Genomic DNA, 25,159 nt, shown 5'->3' on the forward strand with positions numbered 1-25,159 from the left:
GCTCCTGCCCTGGTCAGGCCCCTCCTGGGGCCTCTGAGCTTGCTTTGTGCTGCTGGTCCTCACCTTCCCATGCGCTGGTGAGTGGTCTGTATGGACACAGGGCGTGTCCGGCCCCTGGAACCTTCCTGAATTCTTGTGTCCAGCCCACTGAGGCCCGCTAAGTATCTCGGAAGGGGTGAAGCCAGCATCCCTGCTCTGTGGGCTCTGAGGGAGCAGGGGTGGCCGTGACTCTGCCCTGGGGCATTGTTCTGTGTCCTGTGAGAAGGAGGAGGGGGCTGCCCCTAGGATGGTGCGCAGGGACAGTGTCCACGTTGCAGCCGGAAAGAGCAGGGACAGGTGGAGGTCACCATGGCAGCCCAGGGTACCCATGCGGCCCAGCAGGGGAGGAGCCCAGGCTGAAGCAGGGACCAGGAGTCTGCTGGGTCAGTGCCACCTCACCTGGGTGAGCCGAGGTGACCCGCCCTGTGCCCAGCCTCCTGGGTGAGGGGTTCCTGGAAGCAAGCCCCCCCCTCTCTGCCTCTCCCGGGAGCACAGGCGGGGAAGCTTGGGGCTACTCATCAGGAGGGGCCACCCCTTGGGAGCTTCCAGGGAACCTTCTGGCCCGGGGTAGCACCAGGACCCCTGTGCTGGAAGAGCGTGGGCAGAGCACTCAGCAGGCCGAGCCTGGGCGGGGTGGCCAGTGCAGGGACACAAGTGTGGCCACCTGGGCAGCTTTGGGGCCTGGAGGTGCGGCCAGCTGACCTGGAACTGCCCAGGACGGTTGTGTTCCAACCCACAGAGGGGACAGTCCCAGCCCCAGGGCTCCGCACACTTGGCCTCCGCCCCCAGGAGGCGGCCAGCTCTCAATTATCCCTAATAACAGGGAGAGGCCCAGGCCCTGCCTGAGCGGGTTATTTTCTTTGCCACCGGAGGCTTGGGCCTGCCCTGCCTGGCTGAGGGCCGTCATTAACATCTCCCAGGAGAGGGCAGGTAGGACAGGGGATGAGGGGCCTCTCAGAGTCTGCCCATCTCAGCAGGAAGAGCTTCAGGGGACCTGGACCACTGCAGGAACCCCTCCGGGTGGCATTACTGAGGGGCATCCCCAAGGGGCCCAGGTGCCTCTTCCCACCCGCCCTACCTGGCCCCTGCTACTCCAGCTACCCTGCTTTGCCTGGTCAGCAGTCGCCAGCCACCGACAACCACTGGGCTTGGTCAACAGGGGGCACTGCAGGCTGAAGCCGGTCTCTCTGGGCCAGCCCTCATGGGAATGTGGAAACAAGGACACGGGTGTGCTTCACTTCTGTCTGTCTTTTGAGACTGGGTCTCACTATGTAGCTGAGGCTGGCCTTGCACGCTAGGATGTTCCTGCCTCAGCCTCCCGATTGTGGGTTTATGTCACCACACTCGCCCCTCATTTCTTGCTGTCCCTGGTCCCACTTTGGCCTAGGCCTTGAAGTGATGTGATGATGCCCAGGGTCCCTGCCTGCCCAGCAAGGCCAGCACCTTCCTGCCTCAGCCTGAGCTTGAACTTTCTCCCCTAGGGACTAGCCTGTCCCAGCCCCAAGCCTGCTGCCCCAGCACTGTCCACCCTGTCCTCTGGGCCTCTGCGTAGGAAGCTGGGGCCACTGACTGTGCTACGTGCAGGGAACCTTGTCTTCCTGCTCCGGTGACAGATGTCCCCAGGGTGGGACCTTTCATGACTGAGTCAGGCCCTGGGAACCCCAGGACGTCCCCCAGGGCATGGGGCACAGAAAGGGAAAACATGGCAGCCACGGAATTCTAATTGCTTTTATTAAAAAAAAAACAAAACACCAAAACCCCACAATACAACAGCACTACCCCCCCAACAAGCCTAGTGTAACAGGTTAGCCATGGACACGAGGGAAAGGGCACCCAGCTGCACGTGTCACTCTCCGAGTCACGGGGAGGGGGTGTGACTCCTGCACCCCCCAAGTCAGTGTGGCACCCACAGTACCCGTCCATTAGTAAAGATGTCAGGACAAATAAAAAGCAAAGGATGCGAAACAGAGCCACCGCCCCGAGGCCAGGGTGGCCCGTGTGGAGGCGGAGAGGGGCTTCCAGGCAGCTGGTCCCTGTGGACAGCCTGGGGTCTCCCTGGGGGTGGAGGGCAGGCAGGACAAGCCGGCACCATGGGCCTGAGCTGCCTGGCCCTGTGAGGCGGGGTCCCCGGCTGGCCCTGTGTCTTGAGGAGCCCTGCCAGAGGAGCACTGGGGACCTGTCCATGCCCCACCCACCCCAGTGACCCGAGCACTTGGTGGCGCCTGTGGCAGCTGCAGCCGGGCACAGTCCCCTCTTCCTGATATGGGTGGTGGTCTTCGGCCAAGGCAGAGCCCCCAGTGTGCAGACGGGAAGGCCCCAAGCTCCCCACCTTCTGTCCTGAGATGAAACCCCCACTTCCTGGCTGGTTCTGGGGGCCGGAGACCAGGCCCTGCCAGGGAACCGAGAGCTGTGGGGAGCTCTGGGCTGCCCACTGGTGGCCACTGCCCAAGCCCATGGTTCCCAGTGGGGGGATCTGGTTTCTTGAAGGGGGTCGTTCTCACAGGCACCCCCACGTTTACAGGGGTACAGAGTCAGAGGACTGGGGCGTGGCTCAGTGTGTGTCTGCCTAGTGCGCTGGGGGCAGGGGGAGAGCCAAGTGCATGCCGTGGGGCTGTCTTTCTGTCTGCCTGTCTGTCAGTGCAGTCTGTGGTCGTGACAGTGACGTCTGTCTCAGTAGTTCCATGCACCTGTGACAGTGACCTGGTCCCTCGAGGCATGCTGCGCTGCAGGCAGCGTTAGGCGGGCAAGCACCACCGCCCGCCTCTGTCCTGGTTCTCTGACAATGACTTTGGGGTGTCCTTGGGACCCCGAGTTTAAGTTAAAATAAAAACTAAACTGCAAACAGGGTGGGGGGCTGAGGTGACAGGAAGTCCTTTGTGCCGGGAAGCCAAGGGCAGATGCGGCTTCCGGGGCTGAATTCGTACCAGGGCTCTGACCACCTCCGAGGTGCCCAACCTGCGGGGATGAGGGCCAGAAGCTGCTGCGCTGAGGGTGTGTGACGGCCGTGTGCTCTGCGCTGGAGGCTTCTGGGCTAGGTCTCCTGCGGGACCACCTGCAGCAGCTTCTGGCACAAGACGGTTGAGGAGACTGTGGGGAGAGGGCAGGGGTGAGCCCGGGCCAGGGCCAGGGCCGCGGGAGAGCAAGTCAGAAACCTGTCGTATAGAAACCCGCAGCCCTCGCTGGACACTGGCCCTGCTCCAGGGACTCCCCAGATCTGTTGGCCGGAGGGTGGAGCTCGAAGCCTGGTAGCTGATGGGGTGGGAGCTGCCCCCCGGCACAACCCTGAGCCCAGGGAAGACCCAAATGCATACCCAGGGCCTCGGGGTCCAGGGGTGCCCCGCCCCAGGTCTACACCCCACACCATCCAGGCTCGAGGCAGCCATCCTGCTTTGGATGGGGCCACCCGACACTCTCCATGGAGTGCCCTACCCGGGGCTCGGGCTGGGCCACATCCTGCTCCCAGGACTGACAGCCTCTGGGTTTGTCCAACCAGCTGCCAGGCCTGAGGACGGGGGCTCCTCGCCCACATGGGGCCACCTTAGACCTTCAGTCTCCCAGCACCATGATGGTAAGAATGGGCCAGCAGCCCAGAGTCCCTGCTGCCCTCTGGGTCTCACCCCCGGGGAGAGAGGCGGGGCCGGCCTAGTGGGGATGGGGTCCCTGACACTCACAGATGGCCTGCAGGAGCCATTTGGGCTTGTTCTTCCACCAGACTCCAAAGAAGTAGATGGGCAGCCCGCTGAGGATGATGGTGAAGCCGATGGCACACTCCACAGGTGTCTTCCAGAAGGACACCGCGATGAGGAACAGGCAGGCCAGGGTGAAGATCACCGGCAGGGCCAGGTTCACCTGTGCGGCAGGCAGGGTGTTGGCCCCACGGAAAGTTCCGGGCCGTCCCTGCTGGGCCCTGGCTCGCAGCCACCCCTGCCCGCCAACCATCTCCAGCGTCCCCAGAGAGCGGCTGTGACCACAGGGTGAGTCCACACCCTGCACGGCTTCACTCAGACTCAGCGCAGGAGCTGAGCAGGAGAGGACGGGCATGGCACCCTGGCCTGGCGAGTCCACAGGGAGAAAACGGGCTCGGGGCCCAGCTTCCCCGGGATGGGCCCACGGGTGACCTCGCTGTGGGCAGTGTGACGGTGCGGCAGGGCCCGGGAGGGACCTCCCACTGGGGTCTGCTCCCAAAGCCTTGGGCACTGGCTGGTCACTGCTGGATGAGCCCAGGCGCCCTCTCTCAGGCTCTCCCTTGGGGCCTCATGCTGGGGCGGGGCACAGGGCCTGGCACATGAGTCCCCTGTTGCCTCCCTTCACCCTGGCTCTCCTACCCCACTGGGTGGAGGACAGGGAGGGGCCTGTGGTGGGCACTGGTGCAATGGCCTTGCTCCAAGAGAGCTGGCCAGGTGATGGGAGCTGCCAGCCGCCGGCTCCTATGGGCCCTGCCTCACCCGCCGCCTTCCCGCAGAGCCCGGCCTGGCACCCCAGAGCTCACAGCACAGTATGGGGTGGCAGGGGCGGCTGGATTAAGGAACCCTGCCGTCTGCCAAAGTGTGGCAGGCCTTGTGACCCGGGTTTGCTGAGGGGAGACAGAGGCCAGGCAGGGACGCCCAGGTTCCTGGGGACACTCGGCCCTGCCTGCCCCTGCAGAGCACCCAGCCGGGCGCGTACCTTGATGGGCCGCTCCAGCTCGGGCTTCTTGAAGCGGAGCCAGATCATGCCGAGGATGGCCAGCGCCACGCACAGCCAGTTGAAGAAGCTGAAGAAGTTGATGACGGAGAAGATGTCTCTGGAGAAGGCGTAGAGCAGCGTCATGATGCACTGCAAAGAGACGCGTGTGAGCCCTCCTGGGGACATGGAAACGGCCTCTAGAGGGAAGCTGGCGGGCAGCCCGGGAGGTCTGAGGGCCAAGGCAGGGACCGGAGGGGGCGAGGAGGAGGCCGCGCTGTGGAGGGGCCCAGGGCGGCACCTCCAGCCTCCGAGGACAGAATGTGGGGGCCCGAGGGAGCAAGATGCACTCAGGGCTCACTCCTCACTGGGTGCCTGAGGCGGGGCCCGTGCAGCCCCCATGCCCGCTGGGTGGCCCCAGGAGAAAGCTGGTCCTGGGAGCACAGCCTCTGTGGGCCCCGAGGGCGACCAGAGCTGAGCCCCGGAGGTCCCAGCAGCTCCCGGGGGCCGGCTGAATGTCTCCTGGCTGCCTCGGGCACAGGTGGAGCTACAGATTGAGGCAGCAGCATCCCTGGCATCGCCCAGCCTGCGCGGCACACACCTGAGACACCTCCGGCATCTGCTCGGGCAGTGTGGAGTGGGCCTAAGTGTGCGAGAGCCAGTGGTGCACACGGCCCGTGGCAGGCTTACCGTGAACACGAGGGACGGCACAGGTGTCAGGAGGTTGGGGTGGATCATGGAGAGGACTGAGGGCAGGTGGCCCTCCCGAGACCCCACAAAGAATAGCCTGCGGACAGAGAACGGGTGGTCAGCCCGGCCTTGACCCCACAGCCCGATCCTCACCCTCGGGGCCTGCAGGGGCACAGGCCCTGCTTCCTGTGGCCGCAACCGCTAAGCCACCGACAGCGAACACCACTCAAAGCACAGGCAGGCATCGGGGGACCAAGGACCTGGGTGGGCTCACCTTGAGGACGTGAACAGGGAGCCGTTGACGGAGCCGAAGCAGGACAAGCCCACGAAGACCGGGATGATCCAGGACATGACCCCCAGGTGGTAGTTGCCGAAGTCCTGCGGATGCAGCCCTGTGAGCCTCGGCTGGGCGGCAGGCAGCCCTGCAGTGACCTGGCTCTGGGACTGGCACCGAGGGGATGGGAACCCTGCTTCGGGCTCCTGGGCCAGCTTTGCCACACTTACTGTATCCAGCCAGAGAGAGCCAAGGGCCGCCTGGGGCTGGGGCTCTGCCTTCCTTATCCTGGCCTTAGCAGGCAGGGGACACCATGTCCATGTGTTAAATGAGCCTTGGCCACTGGCCCAGAATGGGGGCGGCAGAGCCCCAGGGCTGCAGAAGCCAGGCCAGGCTGTCACAGGACTCTGGGCCCCACAGGCACTCCATCCCGCAGCTGAACCTGAAGCCGCCTCTCCTAGCCCGAGGTCTGGGGGGACCCTGTGGCTCTGGACGTGGACCCTGGGACACCAAGAGGAGCTGATTCATCACCCGATTGGGTGCTGCTGGGCCCTGGGACTTCTCAAGCTGAGACTTCAGTGGCAGCCAGGCCAGGATGCCCTGCACTTCCCGCTGTCCTGGCAGAGACCTCTTAGTCACCTTCAGGACACTGAGGACAGAGACTCCAGCCCGTGGGGCAGGAGCAAGGCCTGGACCCTGGACCTTACCACGGCCACGGCCTCGGACGACAGCATCTGCTCAGTGGACAGCGTGGTGAAGTAGGCCAGGTTGGTCAGCACGTACACCAGGGTGACGATGGGCAGGGAGATGATGATGGCCAAGGGCAGGTTTCTGGGAGCCATGGGGAGGGCAGAGGTCAAAGAGCAGCCCAGGGCCATGGCCCGGCCCATAGGTACCCCGTGTCTGAGCCCCGATTCTCAGGCACACGGTGAGGGCGCTGGTAACAGGTGATTGTGACCAGAGGACAGTGGGTGGGCAACACCAGCCTCATGGCCCCTGACCGCTGGTGGTCCTGCATGGTGACCGTGAGGGTCAAGGGCGCTGGGGCTGCCGAGTCTGAACATCGCCCTGCCGGCTGCTCTGCACGGCCAGCCCTGCCCCACCTTGGGGCCGCCTGCGCCCCTCCAGCTCTCCTGCACACCAGGCACATGTCCCACCCCCATCCAGGTCACAGGGCCCCAGTGGCCAGCCTGGGTCCTGTCCCAGAGTCCCCCAGCTGCCGGCCAAGCCCGGTGCCGCTGCTCTGGACGTACCTGTATGGGTTGATCATCTCCTCCGTGACGAAATTCAGGTAATTCCTAGAACCCAGGCCACAGCTCCGTTACACAGCACTCCTCGAGCATTAGGAAAGGGGGTGCCCTGTGCCCCCCAGGCTGCTCCTCCCATGAGCCCTCTGCAGGGGCAGTCAGCTCTGTCCCTGAGGTAGGCCTACAGCCACGGCCCAACCCTGTCCCCAGTGAGCCCTGAAGGGTGGAGCCGGCTTCCGGATCCCCAGGGGTCCGAGGCCGCCAGGGAGAGCCTGCAGAGGGCAGGCGCAGGGGCAGCACTGCCCTTGCCCTGTTTGCTCGGGGCACCTGCCTCCTGCACTTTCCCCATCTGCCTGCCTGTGGCACTTCTGTCCCTGTGCAGCCATCCCGAGGGCGACGGCCACAGGACCTGGTCCTGGGCTGACCTGCAGGCCACACACCAAGAGGCCAGGGGCCATGGGCCACGTGGGCTGCGTCTGAGGTCCCTCATGCTCCTCAGGGCCCAAGATGCCGTGGGACCTACCACCCTCCGTAGGCAAAGAGGCCGCTGTACAAGGCCAGCACGATGTTCCCCACATCCAGGTTGGTGCCTTCGAAGGAGTGCTTGGGGTCCAGGTTGGACACATCGCCTGGCACAGGACAGAGAAAGGTACGCCGGTCAGGGCACATCACAAGTCCCAGAAGGTCCCAACAGCAGCGTGCCTGGCCATCAGAACTCCGGGTGACAGCTTTGCACTGGGTGAAGCTGACCATAGCTGCCAAACCACCACTGTCCAGGCCGGGGGCACTGTAGGGTGACAAGGTGGCCACCCGTGGGGCTGGGGCGCAGGTGGGTGGGGCAGGCCCTCCCCAGCTCCAGAGAATGTCCTGGGATATGCAGCTCCCCACATAGGCAATGCCCTGCTCTGTCCCCCGTCATTGTGCCCTGCTGGGGAGCAGCTGTCCTCCAAGTGGGGACATTAAGGCAGGGCCACCTGTGCCTGGCTGTGAGGCTGTCGAGTGCTGTCGGACAGGAGGGCCACATGCCCTCCACATGGTGACCAGGATGTCACAGGCCAGGATGCCACAGAGCAAAGCTTAGCTTAGTGACAAGGAGCAGCCTCTGAGGGACAGGGCGGTGGGCTGGGGACCAGAAATGCAGGCTCTGTCAAGGGCCTCCGGCCCTGGGGCCACCCCACTCCCAGGGTGGTGGCGTGGGCATGGGGTAAGGCAGGTGTCTGAGGACCTGGTGGCACCAGCCCCGCCTGCTCAGGGCCCTGGGGTGTGATGGTCTTGGGCTGTACTGGACACTGGCCCAGCACGGGAGGCCTTGGCGTCCCTGGGTGCCAGACCAAATGCAGGTGCCACCGAGTGAGTGCCAGGCTGCTGGTCTGGACCCCAAGAGCTATCCTTGGCCAGGGCTGGTACAGTCCAAGGCAATGCAGGGTGGGGGGCTCATGGCAGCCAGGCTGCCCCCTCTGACCATCTGCCACCACCCCAGCTCTGCCCTGGTCCTAGGGCTGGCACCCTGCCCGGCCCTGGATGCCACACACAGAGAACTCGCCCTCCGGACCGCTCACAGCAGCCGCTCCACGCCTGGCCCTGCGCCTGCCCCTGGAGAACGGGAGCCACAAGTCTTCCTGGGAGGAGGCAGGGCTGGACCCAGGCTCTAGGGCCCCCGTCCCAACCACCAGGGGACTGGCTTTGGTAAGGCCTGGAGACTTTTGGGGACAGTGATGGGGTCCACTGTCCAGTGGTGAAAGCTGGAGATGCTGCCCAGGCCCTGTAATGGATAGCATCACCCCTACCACGTTCAAGGACGTGGCGATGATGCCGTGTGGGTCATGCCCTGTCCTCAAGCTGCCACCGCCCAGTGCTGGACAAGGATGGCCCCAGGGCCTCTCCCAGGGACCTGCCGAGGCTGAAAGTCTGTTCCCACAGCACTGCAGAACCTGAAGGTTCGTTCACCCCTCAGCTTCCAGGGCAGTGCACTCCTGCAAGGCCACGGTGACCGGGAAGGTGGGCAGGAAATGACCTCCAGATGGCAGTCAGGGGCACAGGTCGGACGCGGACCTGAGGACATGGGGCGCGGTACCCTCCTCGGCAGGAAATGTCCTCCCTGTGCTGGCCGGGCAGAGCGGGTCCTCACCATGATACCCCGGGTCTCCTGTCCTTATCCTTGATGTGTGGGCAGACCCTGAATGCCCCGCAAACCCCAAGGGCTGAGTAGCGCCCCCCAGGTCGAAGCGGGAGTCCAGAAGGCCTAGCAGAGAGCCCTGCAGCGGACAACGGCCCAGAGCCCTGAGTCATGCAGAGGCGGCCATGAGAACCGTCCCGTGGGGGAGAAGGGTGAGTGTCCCAGGCCAAGGGCTGGTCCTCGTCCTCGGTCCCTTGCTGATGGATGCCTGGGAGGGCCGCACGCTGGTCAAGGACACTGGGAATGGGACCAAGACAGACTCTTCCCACCAGAGGCGTGGCCAGCCCTGGGGCCCTGACCCAGGACAGGGCTCCTTAGCTGTGCGTCCCCGAGATCAGGCTGGCCCTCTGTGTCACAGCAGGGCGTGGAAAAGGCTCCGCTGGGGCCTAGGCATGGGAAACTTCGGTCTGGAGATGGGGGCAGCTCAGAGCTGACCTCGGGCCCTGAGGGCACAGCGCATGGGCAATGCGCCAGCAGGGGACCTGGGCACCTCGGTGGGTCCTCCACATTCCAGCCCTCTCTGGCTTTTGGGGTTCCATGAGCTGGTGAGCTAGGACATGAGTATAGGACAGTGAGCCCCAGTTCCTGTCCCTCTGGGACTCCAAGGCACATCCTTGTTTGGCAAGGTGGCCTTTGCAGGACTAAAAGGTGAATTCGAGGGGCCCTAGGTCCGATGGCCAGGTCCTCGGGACAGGAGAGATAGACAGAGCTGGCCACGTGAGACGGAGCGGACACTGCGGGCGATGCCACTGCCAGCCAAGGGCCGCCCAGTGCCACCTGGTGCAGTTCGGAGAGGCAGGAAGGGTCCTCTCTGGGGCCTCAAGATTTTAACTGCTCTTCTCCCTCTGTGGTCCTCTGGAGACTCTGGCCAGGCACGCCTGTCACCGTGACTTCTAGGGTGCCCGGTGCTGGAGCAGCCGGGGCCCCGGGACGGCGCTAAGGAGCAGCCTGTGCTCTGCCCACCCTGGCGTCTTCTGTGTGTGGGCCGAGGTTGTCTCCCATGTAGGGAGGGCTGGCTGAGGTGGGCAGGCTGGAGCAGCTCCAGGCTCTGCCGTCACTGCCGCCCCCAACCCCGGCCCTTGCTGGAGATGGGGCCAGTGAAGGACCATGGCTGGGCGCCCTCTCCAGCTCCCCCAGGACCAGGTGCCCTTGTCACCGAGCTATGCCTGACATCTGGAGGGGCGGGGGCAGGAGCTGGGTTTGGAGAGTGTGGCCAAAACAGGTGCCCCTGTCCTTTGAAGCTGCAGGGGGCAGCCCCTCAGCTCTGCAATCAGCTCTGGACCTCACATGGAAAGGGGCTCCTCCACTCCCCGGCCATGGAGCAAAGCCCAGCTTCTGGTCCCGAGCCTTCCCGCAGGAAAGCATGTGATCCTTTAAAGCTGCAGTGTCACAGGACACAGCAGGCCCAGGGCAGGACGCAGTCACATGGCAAAGAGCCCCGACAGCCAGGCACGAGGGCATGTGCCAGCCATTGAAGCACTCTAGCAGTCGCGGCAAGAGGTTCGAAAGTTCAGTCCCACCTGGGCAATTTTGCAAGAGCTGTTTCAGAATTACAAAAGGGCTGGACCTGTAGCTCAATGTGCAGCCTCGAAGGTCAAAAGAAGAACCCTCCAGAGATCTCACGCCCCACCTCCAGCTGTGGAGTCCTCAGTACAGCCCGAAGCGGGCAAGGGAGGAGATCTTGGGCTACACACGGCCGGGGGCGCCCCACAGGGGCATTCTGTCTCCAGGGCAGGGTCACCCCGCTCCAAGGACTGAGCTTGAGTCTGGCAGGAGTCCAGCGAGCGCAGTGGCTCTGGGCACAGTGTCCTGCCTGTCCCTGTGTGACCCATGCCGGCGGGCCACCTCGTGTCACAGACCCATGAGCTGGGTCCCCACAGGGGAGGCCTGGGCTTTGTCCCAAGTTTGCCTTGGCAGCCCGAGGCGGGTTTGTGGCCGGTTTTCCGTCGGGTAAACTACCCGGGCTCACCTGGAATCCACAGAGCTCCTGGCCTGTCCAGCCTTGTGTGGACAGGGTGGTGCCCTGATGTGGACCCTCCTGTGGCCAGGACAAGTTCCACACTCAGGCGTGGCACCCTGAGCCCAGGTCCATCCCAGGGCCTCTTGGGATGGATCATCAAGGGCACAGCCAGAACGGGCGCCTGTCCTCACTGGGGGCCCTGCGGGCTCTCTAGCTGCCACGTGAGGACCACATGAGACTGGCAGTGACCCTGCCAAGTCTGTCCTCACCCAGCTGAGCAGATGCTGGGCTGCCTGGGGTGGGCGTAAAACCCTCACAGGTTTGGGGTCCCCATCTGGGCTGGGTGCCCACCACGGGGCTGCTGAGGCGGGTAGCCCTGCTGCCTCTGGGCCTGTGGAAGCCGGCAAGAGCCAGGAGGAGGCACACGGCACGTGCTCGGGCTTCTTCGGTGCCTCCTGGGCCATCCAGAGGAGCAACCCTGGAATCTCGGCCCACTGGTGTCCTGCCGCCTGCCTGGGAGCTGTTCTGGATCTCTGCTGCCAGCCTTCCCCGATACTCACACCTCCAATGCCCACCACAAACCTCACCAACAGACGCGAGTTGCCAAGCCCCACACCATGCCCCAGTCTCGGTCTCCCTCCTCTGACAGGCGCCGGACACCACACTTCTCCCAGCCCGGGGCACCCGGCCAGCAACAGGCAAGAGGAAAGGGCCGTTTCACAAACCACCAAGTGCCCAACAGACCCGAGCTCCTGCACAGCAGGTGCAGAGGAGCTGGGTTCCCGGCCGCAGGCCACACAGGGGTGTCCGGGGCCAGGGTGTCGGCAGGGGTCCGAGCTTGGTGCTTCTCGTCCAGGACCCCCGGCGGTGAGGGAGAGGAAGTGACCACTCTCCCTCCGCCAGGCTGAGACATCTTTGCTCTCTGTGCACAGTGAGAGGCCAACCGCCGGCCCGGAGGGGCGCGCAGCCAGCCAGGCAACGTGGGCGGAGGAGAAAGTTTCGCTTGAACCCGCTTTGTCTGCACGCTGTCTGGTCGGACTGCCGGAGGAGAGATTAGTTTGTTCTCCCCTGGACTCTGCAACTCAGCAGAACCACAATAGGGCTCATTGTGTGTCCTTCTGGGGGCGGGGAGGGGAGGGGGGCCTGGCCCCTCGCCGGGCGCAAAAATTGGGCTGTCAGCACCCCACTCCCACCTCGGCCTCAGAAACAAAGGCCTCGGGCCACAGCCCCAAGCCTGCCCACCTGCCTGTCTCCCTGACCCCTGACTTCCCTCTGGGTCACCTGTCCAAGCCACCATTACTCGCCCTGCTGACCCGAGCCCCGTGACAGTCAGCGTGGGCACCGTCTGCTCTGGACGTGCTGGGCTAAATGCAGAGACTTCACATGACACCGGCCCACAAATCTGGGGCATCACCCCACCGGCCCTGACCCGGGGCAGCTGAAGCTCCTCCCAACCCAGGGCCAGGGTTCTATAGGGAGGAGAGCCCTGTACCCTGCACCCCACTGCCTCCTCCTGTGCTGGAGCCTGAGGACCCCTCTGACACCATCTGTGACTCCTGGCGTGCAGATGTCCCATGTCCCTGCAGGGTGACCTGAGCCCCAGACAGTAGGGTACATCCCTAGTGGGCACAGGGTCAGTGCTTGCTGGATGGGGGTCCCCGGGGCAAGAGCACCAGGTTCTCCAGGCCCAGGCATGGATGAGCGGACAGTGGCCCCTTCACGCACCGCTGGGGGCTGCATCTCTGTCTTGAGGGGCCCTGGGCACAGCCACCTCCACGGGCATGGGAGACACAGTAGGGCAACTGCTCAGGGAGAAAAGGTTGCCCCCCAGCGTACCCTCCAGAGGGCAGGCATCTGTCTGGAAGAGAGCAAAGCCCCTGGGAAGAGAGTGGGACAGGAATGCTGCGGACTGGGCACGGCGTCACCGAGGTCAGACAGGAAGTGCTGGGGTGCGGGGTGTTCACCACGGCACCGGGATCACACACACGTTGTGTGTCCAGGCTGCACAAAAGCTCTTTGCTGTCCTCACTGGAGTTCGTTTTTACAACAATCGCCTTCCCCCTCCTAAATTCCTCACCCGTCCATCAGATCGCAGCCGCCCAGCCAGTCCCCTCCCCGACACTGCAGAGTGGCGCCAGCCCTGGCTGTGCGAGGTCTGTGGGCACAGACCTTGTCCTTCTGCCCACAGTGGCCCTCACTGCCCGGCTCCCTCCCTGCAGCTGGCCACCTCCCCCCGGGTCCTGGACACTGGAGCTGTGAGTCTGCCCCACAGGAAGGCCGTGTGGGCAAGGCAGAGCTGCCTGCAGAGCGTGAGGGAGCTGCAGGAGGGCCCACTTGGTCACCAAATCCATGGCCCTGAGGCCCTGGGCTGCGCATTCGAAGCGGGTAGGCTGCACAGAGCCTGGCCTGGAGGAGCTGAGCTTCTCCCCTCCGGCCTCTCAGGGTTTTACACCGTGACAAGTACCTCCCCGGGGCATCCTGCTACCAAAGCAACAGTGTGCTGGGGCTCTGCCTGAGGGCAGAGCCCATGTCCCACCAAGCTCCTGGTCACGCTCCCTGGGAGAGCTCAGGAGTGCTCAGGAGTGTGTTCCAGGTCTGCGGCCACCTGGAAAGCACCACTGAGTAACTGTGCGCACCCTCACTCTGGAATATTACACGGCTGTGGAAAAGGAGAGGGGGAGTGCAGGCTAAGGTGCAGGAGGAATTTCACGCACAGTGTGTGTGCACAGACGTCCACGCAGACGCCCAGCTTCGCCACCCACTGCTTCTGCACCATCTGAGAACTCGGGTGCTGCACAGGGCACTCGGCACGCACCCTCCACCCAGCAGACCCCAGCCCCGGAGCACAGGCAGCCGCGCAGAGCGGAGTGCCCTGCCTGCAGTCACACGGCCGTGACCGTCAGGCCGCCCAGCCTAGAAGCCCAGGCCGCGGCGTCTCTGTGGCAGGGTTTACAGTTCCTGTCTTGTTTTCCGCTCTCATTTGCTCTTTCACTTCCATGTCACAGAAAGGAGAACAATGTTCTTTCGCCTACACAGGTGGCCGCATCTCCAGGCCTGGCGCCCATGCCCAAGGACAGACACCGTCCTCCTGGGGAGCTCTCCCCACCGAGGGTCCTAAAGCCGAGCAGCCCCCCAGCGCCACCCCACCCCCACCAGGACCTGCAAGACAATCACCAGAGCGGTCACACCGCTGAGAGACCCCCACAGGGCTCCTGGCACATGATGGGGACACGGGCAAGGCACAGGCTCAGCAGGGAACCCTCCGCACCCTGCCTGGACCAGGGCAGATTCAGCCATGGTGCTTTGGACTCAGGAAAACGAGCTCCAGCCCCCGCGCACAGGGGGGTGCCTGGCTCTGCACGAGTTCCCTGGGGGGGCCTGCTGGCCGGATGAAGAGCAGGAGCCACGTGCCAGGTTGGCACCACACTCACTCTTTGCGATCTGGATGAAGCCGAGCAGGATGATGAGGGCCAGGGCCAGGAGCTTGGCGGCCGCGAAGGCGTCCTGCACGCGGGTGGCAGCCTTCACACTGTAGCAGTTCACGGCGGTGAGCAGCACTGTGGGGGGAGAGGCAGCGTGAGTCCCCACCGGCAGTGAGGTCAGGACACCGGGTCGAGGCTGGGACCCTGGGGAAGCAAGCTGTGTCCATGCGGGGCCCTCTCGCAGGCTGGGTGTCTGTGGGCTGGCTCTGTACAGCCAAGGTCAAAGGTGAAGAAAACACAGGGATCCCAGGTGCCCCTGGACTGTCCTAATGGACTTCTCTCAGACCCTCGTCAGCCTCCTCCAGGGACCTGTGCTCAGGAAGGGCCCACTCGGGATTCAGGGGCAAGCTGGCCACCAGGAGGATGGCTGTGTCCCCTGCACCTTGGTGACCTGTGGCAGTGCCTGTGGCTGAGTGAGGACCCTCCCCTGACCACCTGGGCGTTGGCAGATGAAGCACGGATGTCCAGTTAGCAGGGATCCGTGCTGAGCCCAGAGCTATGGGGAACCTCCCACGCCAGGAGCCCTCCTTGAGCCACCGGCTAGGAGCTCAAAGGGTGGATACTGAGAACCAAGAGTTCACACCCAGTGTTTACTGGCACCAGCAGCGGGCACCTGCGTGTCTGAAACTGACGCCTGGGAGGGGCTGGGAGGAAAGGAGGGGTCGGGCCATGGGCAGGCAGCTGAGTGACCAACACCCCGTACACTGGCCAGTCCTGCCTGGGCCCCCGAACACCAGCAAACACAGCCGTCCTCTAGTAGATGGCAGAACAAAAGTTTATTTAAAAAAAGTGAGGGATACTCACCGCCCGCCCCCACGGCGCCACCTCAGCTCATCCTGTTCCTGAGGCTCAGGTGGCCACGGCCCTGGTGCTGACAATGCTCCATGACGTGAGCCACATCCGCCTGGCTGCATCTACAGCGAGGCCAGGGCCAGACCTCCTCCTGGTCACTCAGGGGAGCTGAACATTAACCAGCGCCCTCCCCTCTAGGGCGGGGGCCTGAGATCCCCACCCTGCAAACCCAGGTGGCTCTGGCAGCTGGACTGGTTGTGCACACTTCAGCACCAGGTCGGAAAATCTAGTAGATGCTAATTAGCTGGATGGGCTGACACCTCAGGGGCCGGAAAACAGGAAGACTGGCGTCTGGCACCATCCGCGTCCCACCCGCCGGCAGCAACGCTCTCCGGAAAGGACTCGGCCTCAGAGCATCTGCGGCTCCGCTCCCCGGGCCGCCTAGGAAGCTGCCTTGGAGGTGCTGGGCCGAAGTCACTGTTACTACACAGTGACACACTGGGGGGCCCCAGCACACCCGCAAAGGGAGGTGTGTGGATGAGCAGTGCAAGTCCCGCTTCTGGTGCTCAGGAAATGGAAACACTCCCGGCGTGGCTCGCTCTGTCCTGCCACCTGCCCGCCAGGTCTGGCATGCGGGGCGGGGCCTGCTTTCACAAGTCACAGCTCCCCAGAGACCGAGCAGGGGCTCAGGGCCGCACCCCAGGCGCAGCCGGCTTTCCGGCTGCAGCAAGCAGCCAGCAGGGTTGCATCAGTCGTCATGGGCGGGGCGGGGCGGGGCCCAGACACCACCGGCCGCGGGCGCGCGGCTGGTCTAGGGTTTCCGGCTCAGTCTCCTCTCTGGAGGGAGACTGCGCCTGCCACACTGCGGAGCGGTTGGGCTTCCTCTCCCCCTTCCCCAGGTGCAGGCACTGGTGTCCAGGAAAGGGACAACGAGCCTTGGGAGTCACTCCAGACAATGCAGCACCCTGGCCCTAGGCAGGGTCCCCTCTTCCTGCGCCCACAGCTGCCCTGCTGGAGACCCAAGCCAGCTCCTTCCCTGCCAAAAAGTGGAGAGCCCGGGCCAGGGGCCAAGTGGACAGAGGCGGCCAGCAGGTGTCCGGCCACGGCCACTCGGGCGGGGCTCCCCTTCCCACCACTCCCAGGCAGACCCTTCCTGACATGGAAGAAAGCGGATCACAGCCTCCAGGGTGGGCTGGGCCGGCCCCAGGAACAAAGGGGACTTTACAGTGCTGTCTGTCCTAAAGGGACTGCAATGGACTGGAGTGGACGATGACACTCCAACTGGCCGGACAAGGGCGAACAAGGGCTTCACTGTGCTCTGCGAGCCCTTTTCTCAGCATTTTAAAATGAAATAGGATCTTAAATAAATGAGTCCATCTGGACCCAATGCCTCTTGCCATTCACAAGACACGCGGATGGGCGTCCAGGCACAGGCCTGCACCTCGGCTCCCTCCCTGACTGCTCCCCAGCTGCAGGTGACTCAGGCTGGACTGTGACTGCCACCCCTGGTAACATGCAGCCTCCATCGAGGGGCAGGGACCGTGGGAGACAGTGCCCCAGGGAAGCATGCCCGCTGGCCCACAGCAGGGAAGCAGGCAGATGGGCCTCTCCTCCCCTGGGGCCAAGCCAGCAGCAACTCCAGTCTGAGGGACATGCCCCCGGGGCCCACAGTCCCAGCTTCACACAGGAGCCAGGCCCCACCCCCCATCAGGTACCTCCAGCCCCACCTGGGACAGCCAATTGGGCCAAAGAAATAGGTTCATCCCCCAGGCACACATCACAGCAGGGCACTGCTCAGCCGGGGAAGGAGCATCCCCCCCACCTGCCACCCCGTAACGCAGGCCACCACCAGCACGCTGGTCAGGCTTCAAGCACAGACCCTGGGATGCAGCCTTCTGTCTCTTCCAAACTCAGCTGAGGAGGGTGGGCTTGGGCAGGGTGGTACTCAGGGAGAGACAACTGCTGCTTCACAGGGTGAGGCCAGGAGGCTGAGGGACACGCTGTCCAGAACTCTGCTGGCTGCACCTGTCTCTGGCAGCCCCGAGCCAGGGGCAGGAAACCAGCTCAGGCTTTGCTGGCTGCGGGAAGAGCTGCTGGCTTGCCCCCCGCCCTCAGGCAGCACAATACAGCTAGCACCTGTCCTAGGCCAGCACCCGGCCCGGCCCAGTCCCCTAGCAGGCTGGACACTCAGCCTGGGACCCAGGGCCCTGCCTGCAGGGCCCAGGGTTCCTGAGGACAGTTCTGCCCACACGCAGGGCCACAGATGAGCACAGCTCACTAGACCCAGGACCTGCCTCCCCAACCTCTCCCACCACCCCCTGGCCCTGGCCCTGGCCCTGACAGCCTTCCTGCCCTGGGCTCTTAGCCTTGATAAGACTGTCAGCTCTGTGGTCTGCCCTGCAGGATCCTGGGGGCCCCTAGAGCTTCTGCCAGGCAGGTCCAGGACAGGTCCAGTACAGGCCCAAGAATCTGCACCTGGCGTATCCCCAGGATGCCGGGGCTGCAGAGAACCCACATGTGCAGCCCTGTGATGCCCGTCCCAGCTCATGTGGACTTCGGCCCAGAGCTAGGGGTTTCTTCACCACCGGGCAGGCATCTTGCTCTGCTCTGCCCCCCATCCTGTAGAAAGCCCTGAGTAGAGACCACTTTGCTGTCACTTCTCCTCGGGGCTGTGGGTGAAACCCCGGCCACGTGCTCACCGCACTGCCCCTGACGTCCTTTCTGTTTCTAACCGAACACACGCAGCTCCCGAAGGCACGAGAGTGGGGTCCCAGTGACTGTCCAGAGCACAGCTGCCACAGTCTTCGTTACAGGCCAGAAAGAGGCAGGTTAAACCCAGTCCATGGGTGGCTGACGTCCCACCCCAGGGTACAGGAGGAGGCCCCTGGGCAGTGACCCCTTTACCAGGGGCCTCCTGGTGGAAGTGTCCCTGGTACCAAAGCTGGTCTCGGGCACCAGAGTTCGGCCAGGCTGGGACCCCGGGCCAGCTCCTCACCCTTCCGGGCCCGCTCGCTCCTGCACATACAGGAGGGGCAGCCACACGCACACGTCCCACAGCACCCGATCACCTGACAGTCACCATGGAGCACTGAGGCTGTGCACAGGTGATAAGGAGTCTCTGTCGCAAGCTCGTACAGAGCCTCCCCGTCTGCACCCCATGACGCACCCCGACTCCAAAGCCTGTGCTCCAGGGAGGAAAAGGCTCAACCTGCCCAGGTGCGTCCTGTGGGGTACAGGGAAGTCACAGAGTCCCAGCCCGACACCAGCATGTGGTGGCTGGAGTGGGCAGGGCTCGGAGACGGACACACAGGTCTCCTAGTCCCAGTCCTGTCAAGGCCCAGCTGTTGTGAAGAAGCCCCAGGACCATGCAGACGGCACCCCACAACTGGCTGGTGGCCCAGATCTGGGCAGTGGGGCTGGAGGGTGGGGCTCCCAGGGTGCTTTATCAGTACAGCAGATGGAAGAGCCGGCTGGCTGCGGTGCATCCAGCGCCCAGCGTGTCTGTGGGGCAGGGCGGGGAAGCTGCACAGCTGTTTGGGACACAGAGCCCCCAGCCTCGCCCAGCCCGAAGGGCCTCAGGTGCGGAGCCGGGCGTCTCTCAGCTAAGAGGAGCAGCCAGCTCCCGGCAGGCCTCAAGCAGCTCAGCAGTAGCAGCCGGCCCGTGGGGTGCTGAGCCCTGGGCCACTGCCAGCAGCAGCTCCAGGAGGCTCCCACGCTCTCTGCCTGCCAGGGACGTGCTCACCAGCCCCTCGAACCCCTCTGACAGGGCCTGCTCCCACTTCTGGACTCTGGCAGAGCACTCAGCCTGGTCACGTAGCCGGAGGGATTCAGAGTTCAAGGACAGAGCCAGATCCTGGCTCAGGATTCTCCGGGGGCCCTGAGACCGACAAAGGCTCTACAGGAGACCTACTGACACCCACTGCAGGCTCGTCTTCTGCAGCCAGCCTAGTAGCCTGTCCAGAGGCCAGCGGGAGCCAAAGGCAGATCTCAGGCCAGCCGTGGCAGCTCTGGACAAAACGCGGAGCCAGTCTTGGTGACCGGTGCCACTCACAGCAGCTCACACAGGGGCCTGGTGCACGGTCCCCGAGGCCAGGGTGCCTCAGCGTAGATCAGGTTGCGTGCACGTGCCCCAGGGCCAGTTGGGAAGTCAGTGCCTCCGCTTCACATAGCGGCACGGCCTGCCTCCTCAGTCAGAGTCCATGAGCTTTGAGGATCCACGGGGCGTGGGTGCCATGGGAGAACTCAGCAGTGGAGGGGAATGGGTGCTGCCTGGGGCCTGCAGGTGATGAGTGTGTCTGGAGGTGTACAGGACAAGGTGGCAGAGCCAGGTGGCTGTCCTGGAGCTTGGTGAACTTCAACAGGAAGCTCAGAGGACAGGAGAGGAGGGAAGCGCTCCCCAAGGAGCCCAGAATGCAGCTGGTCCTCTGCACTACTGGGCCACTGAGGTACCCTAGGCACACTGGAGGTCCACATGCCTGAGGACAAAGTGGTCAGCACGGAGGTGGTGCCAGGACTCTGAGCTCCCTGCCCGCTTCCACCGAAGTTTTCCCAGCTGCAGGAGAGGGTGGCTCTGTGGATGCCAGAGGCCAGGGTGCTATCTGAGCACGTGCTGTGCAGGCAGCTTTGGCCCAGCCGGGCCCACGGGGCCTGCCTACCATCTCGTGGGGAGAAGGCACCTGCCTTGCCGTTCTGGCAGTGATCCTGCACCTCCTGTGGGATTACCCTGGCTCTGTGACCCGGAAGGAAGGGGGCACAGATGCCTGCCTATCTCCCACCAGCCTGGGGGTCACGCGCTCTGGGAACAGCCCCACAGGCCCAGGCTGGCCCCATGACTGGGTGTGACCCACTCAGGCGCCTGCTGCCCCTGCATGGCTGCTAGGAAAGCCGGATTTCAGGCTAATTACCAGGCTGTCAGCTGCATGGAGTATGCACTGCAGATGCAGGGCAGCCACGCGCCCTGGGAACATCAGGACTTCTGGCTCACCAGGGTCCCTGCAGGGGAGGCTGACAGGTGTCCAGGCACCCCAGGCTCGAGGGACAGGTCTGGGCTTAGAGGGGGGTCCACAGGAGACCAGCAGGAGACCAGGGCGCCCAAAGCACCCCCACATCCTAGGCCCCTCTATGGTTATCTATCACAACTGATGTTGGGGATTCAGTTCAGCTGCCCGGGTCCTCAACGAGACCCCCAAACCCTTTGGTAGTTTGCATTGATCCTGTCACCAAGCGTGGGTCACACTGGGGCCCAGCTCAGGGCAGGGACACACCTGGCCTTTGTCTTGGCTCCCTTCTCTCCTGGTCTTTGCTGAGAACACAGCACCAGCCTTGGGCTGCCCCACCGCGGTGGGGGCGGGAGGGGGGAGATATCACATGACTGACCCTCTGCCTGGCCTAATCCTCTGCGACACCCATGCAGGGCTGGGACAAGGCCCTTCTCTACACAGATCACAGGTACCCAGATACACAACGGCCAGGAAGGGTCACTGCCTGGACCGACCCTCACCCGGAGAGGAGGGGCAGGCGGGGGCAGGAGACCTAGCTAGAAGCCCAGGCAAGCTCGCCATCATCTCTCTGGTTGGCAGCGGCCAGAGATGAGGGTTCTGTGAATCCACTGTCTGCCCTGGGTCACAACAGGAGGTCAATCCTGGTGGCTGTCCCGGCAGGCAGGGTCTCAGCCTCCACTCACAGCAGCAAGAGGCAGCGGTCACCTGTCTGCATGTGAGGGACCCTGGTCTGCAGGCCAGGTCTCTGACACCTCCAGCTTGGGTAGGGGACACCAGGTGGCAGAGAGCCTGCTCCGATCCTTCAGTCCAAGAGCTCCTCCCTGGAGGGATAGGAGCTGAAGGAGCCGTCCCATGCTGGTGTCCCAGTGAGAGACTCCCTGCGCCCAGCAGCGTATAGACAGAGCAGGGCCAGGGAAGGGCAAGATGCCTGTTTAAACCCTGGCTGAGCCAGAACCTCAGGCTTTAATCTGTGCGTCTTTTGTAGGTAAAATCTGTCATCACTTGTAGTCCACGTAAGCCCTTTAGATTCTCGTTAAGCAACAATGCATCCCCTTAAGCAACGTGCTCATCTTTAGGACCAATAAAAAACAAAAATGCACCCAAGACACATTGCGAAAAGGACCTCAGCCCTAATTCCCAGTGCCAGACTCCAAGAACCCGTTTTCTCCACCTTTCCTGTCTGCAGGGCCACCCCACGCACTGAGCAGGGCCAGCCAAGCATTTCACCAGCCTGTCTTTAGCAAACAGAGAGGTTAGCAGAGGGATGGCCCCAGGGCTGAAAAGATCCTGGCAGAACTCAGGCTGAGTCAGGCCTCCTGTGTGGCCCTGACCTTTCCCTGCGGCCAGGTACCCAGTCATCGAGTGGCCCCAGCGGAGGAGCAGGCTCAAGGAAGTGTGGGGTATGGCCTGGCCTTTCCCTTCCTAAGGAGAAATTCTGGGACCCATTTCCTATGTGACCAAGATACACTGAAGCTCTTCTCTCCTCAGGAGCAGCGGCCCCTGCTGAATGCTGGAAACTTTCCCCACGCCCTGCATAGCTGTCCTTGGGTCAGGGCTTGAGCTGCCCCTCTGCCTGAGAGGCTGCACATACCTGAAGCTTCTCAGATGCCCTGTCTACCCTCCCATGGGTGGTGCCAGCATCACTGGCGGTGCCCCAGGGTCCTCCCTCCCTGGCTGGGGCCTGGCACTGGGATGCAGCCTCTCTCATATGGCCCAGGCAGGTGCTGACCACTCCTGTGGACCACCTGTCCCTTTCTGCATTGCAGATCTTTGTTTCAATAACGAGGCAGTGGCACATACACGTGAACAGAGGGCAAAGGGGCCCTGGCAAAGTTTGGCCTTCCTGCATAGGAAGGAATACCGACTGACTCTGAACCCCACATCTGCACCCTGTGGGGGGTTTCCATGCAGGACTTTCTCTGGGCCTTCACCTGTGGGGCCCCGAGGACTGTTCAAAAGCTACTTATGAGATGTGTGCGAAAGCTTTCTTTTCTTTTCTTTTTTTTTTTTTTTTTTTGTCTTTTTCATTTTTTATCGGTACCAGGGATCGAACTCACGACTGCCTGCTTGCAAGGCAGGCGCTTATGCCACTGAGCTAAATCCTCAGCTCCTGCGAAAGCTTTCTAATTTAAAGATGTGTGGAGCCCACAAATGTTTGGCCTGAACAGGTTCTTTGAAAGGTGCTGTGGCTGTGGCATTAGAGTCCAGCGCACCCCATCTGCTGTTTTCTCGAGGCTGGAACCTTGATGGTGAGCACACCTGTTGGAGCCCTAAGTGAAGCGTCCCCAGCGCTGAAAACCCACAGCGGCCACAGCACAGGAAGGTGGGCATTCCACCTCCGGCTGGAAAACAAACTGTACAAGGAGACAGACGCATCCAACTGACACGGTAAAGAGCAAATTCTGTAAAGAAGGCTCTGGAAGCCACATTTCAGTCGTGCAGTCTTGGCCCAGGGTGGGGAAGAGGAGGAGGAAGAGGGTCTCAGAGCTCCTAGATGCATCACCGGGCCCACGTAGTCCTGGGCTAGCTGGCTTTTCACTAGAAAGAACTCTAACTAGCTCACAGCTGGCCGCACGCTACCTGCCTTGGCCAAAGCAGTACTTCCCAAGTGCTGCTGGTGACTTGGGAGCTCAGCCCCCCAGCTTTCAGGGTCCATTTCCCGGGCGAGAGGCGGCCCTCTAAAGAGTTCCACACCCTTACCGGCCAGGCCGACCCATTACACACCATCACGAGGTGACGGGAATTCAACAATTAAAATTCCCTAAAGACAAAACAGGCAAAGCCATCTCTCTGTCGGAGGCCTGTTTCTTTCCTTACACAGCCCAGGGGGTCACCCCTCAGGACTGTCTTCCACAATGCACCCAGAAGCCACCCGTCTGCCTACTCATGCCCTCCTCATAATGGTGCCAGTCTCGTCTGCCCAGGAAGGCTTCTGATTCGGCAGAGTGCGGCTGGCTCTGGTCCCACATCACCCTGCCTCTGAGTGCAGGGAGACTGGCTGAGCTGGTCCACACCTCCCAGCGTGCACAGCACCGCGGGTACCACTGCCAGCGAGGAGCTGCTGGGCTCCAAGTACTAAATCACTGCTTAGTCCACAAAGGCAAGTGTAACCCTGTTAGCCTTGTAATTGTGTACACTACCCAGAGACAGCTGGAGCTTAAATCCGGGCAGCTTTAACGCAAACAAGTGAATCCAGGTCTTGGGTGGCCAGTGCCTGCAGTATGAATTTTGAAAGCACAGTCCGAGCCTGTCCAAAAGCTTGAGAATTGCCAAAAGCCAAAACCAAAACAAAACAAAACAAAACCAACCAGGTAGCGTTTGATACAACTGACTTTTAAAAACCCTGAAATCATGCAAGAACACTGTTTTTGCAATTTTGTTTTGCAGAGCAGCAGCAAATTCTCTGGCCAGCTAGCACTGTGCCCACCAACCTGCCCTTGCTGCTGGGGAAGAGGGATTCAACCCTGCTGCTGGGCCTAAGTGAGCAACCTTTCCCACACACACAATTTTATTACTACAATTTTCTTATGAGTCAGCCTGTCCACGTCCTGATAGGCTGGTCTGGAAAACAGAAATGAATGATTTTTTTTTTAAACTGCAGTATCTTAACCAATCAGAACTGCAGCGGAAACAGGAAACTGCCTCCAGTCACTCCACGTGGGCCCTCGCAACATACACTGAGTATTGCTCAGCCGCCCTGCCTGCGGGTGGCACTGCTTGTAAGTCGGGAAGCACACCGCTCACTAAGATCTCGGCCCAGACTCCAACCCGCTCACTCAGGTCTTCGCAGGGGCCCCGAGCTGATAGAATGAATGAAACACCAGTTTCTGGCACCTGACACCTCGGTCTCCTATGGTCCAGGGAGGCGGGGTCGCAGGGATGCTAGGCGTTGGGACCAGGGACCCAGGACCACAGCTGCCCATCTTCCCCCGGGGTGTCCCCTACTCACACACGCAGAGACAGGCCACGAGTTTGGCGGCCTCCTCCGGCACCGGGCAGGTGGGAAAGAGTGGCTTGAGCAGGTAAGTGGCGAAGACCAGAGCCACGATGTACTGTGAGGAGGGCCGGATGATGAGCAGCTCGATCCAGAGCTTGAGGAAGGCGGGCAGCGAGCCGTACACCTCCAGCATGTAGGCGTAGTCGCCACCCGACTTGGTGATGGTGGTGCCCAGCTCAGCGTAGCAGAGCGCACCCACGATGGAGAAGACCCCGCACACGGCCCACACAACCAGCGCCAGTCCTGGGGAGCCCGCCTCCTTGAGGACGCCCGTGGGGGTCACGAAGATGCCCGAGCCGATGATGGTACCCACGATGATGGCCACGCCGTTCAGCAGGGTGATGTTACGCTGCAGGGTCACGCCCTCGCTCTCCCCGGCGGGGTCGGCTCGCTTCGCCGCCAGCATCTTCTCCCGCGCCTGCTGCTCCTCCTCCTCGGCCGCCGCCGCCGGGGCTGCCACGGAGCGCCGCTTCGCGCCCGCCATGCTCGCCGCCGGCCGGGCCTGGACACCGGGCGCGCCGCACCAAATGAACACCGCGGGCCCCACCGCTCTACTGCGCCCGTGCCCCTGGGCCTGCTGGGCCTTTATAGCCACGCCCGCTGACCCCGCCCACTTGTCGCCCCCGTTGGGCAGCCGCGAGGCCCCGCCCACCAGCGCCATTGGCTCCAGCGCACTGGCCCCGCCCTGCCGAGCCCCCGGCCCCGCCCCGGGCTCCGGCCTGCTCAGAGCACGTGGAGCTTCCGGCAGCTCCGGAGCCTCGGGAACTCCTGGCCCGCTTCTTCATCGCTCGTGCCCATCTTTGGTGCCGACCTCAGCCGCCTGGGAGCCAGCGCGCGCCC

At 63.1% G+C, this 25,159-nt stretch overlaps 1 protein-coding gene across 1 annotated transcript; it reads right to left on the bottom strand.

Moving 5' to 3' along the window:
* Window positions 1-1,753: 1,753 nt before the first annotated feature.
* Window positions 1,754-24,897, bottom strand: Slc7a5 (solute carrier family 7 member 5). The gene is made up of 10 exons (XM_003460900.5): window positions 24,272-24,897; window positions 14,480-14,605; window positions 7,436-7,541; window positions 6,919-6,963; window positions 6,373-6,496; window positions 5,666-5,769; window positions 5,392-5,488; window positions 4,705-4,854; window positions 3,711-3,888; window positions 1,754-3,126 (listed from the first exon to the last, which is right to left on the bottom strand). Exons 1-10 carry the CDS (start codon window positions 24,801-24,803, stop codon window positions 3,071-3,073), a joined length of 1,518 nt encoding a protein of 505 aa, XP_003460948.2. The 5' UTR covers window positions 24,804-24,897; the 3' UTR covers window positions 1,754-3,070.
* Window positions 24,898-25,159: the final 262 nt, after the last annotated feature.

The sequence above is a fragment of the Cavia porcellus genome, unplaced genomic scaffold, assembly GCF_034190915.1.
Source record: "Cavia porcellus strain 051 isolate PalLab524CR breed Dunkin Hartley unplaced genomic scaffold, mCavPor4.1 scaffold_4, whole genome shotgun sequence".
In the NCBI taxonomy this organism is placed as follows: domain Eukaryota; kingdom Metazoa; phylum Chordata; class Mammalia; order Rodentia; family Caviidae; genus Cavia; species Cavia porcellus.

Bases quoted from the DNA above. Each gene is read 5' to 3' on its own strand.
- Slc7a5 (XM_003460900.5), bottom strand. From the start codon at position 24,803: ATGGCGGGCGCGAAGCGGCGCTCCGTGGCAGCCCCGGCGGCGGCGGCC. The intron at 7,542-14,479 runs GTGAGTGTGGTG...GTCCTGTGCCAG, and splicing joins CTTCATCCAGATCGCAAAGA to GCGATGTGTCCAACCTGGAC. The intron at 4,855-5,391 runs GTAAGCCTGCCA...GTCTCTTTGCAG, and splicing joins TGCCGTCCCTCGTGTTCACG to TGCATCATGACGCTGCTCTA.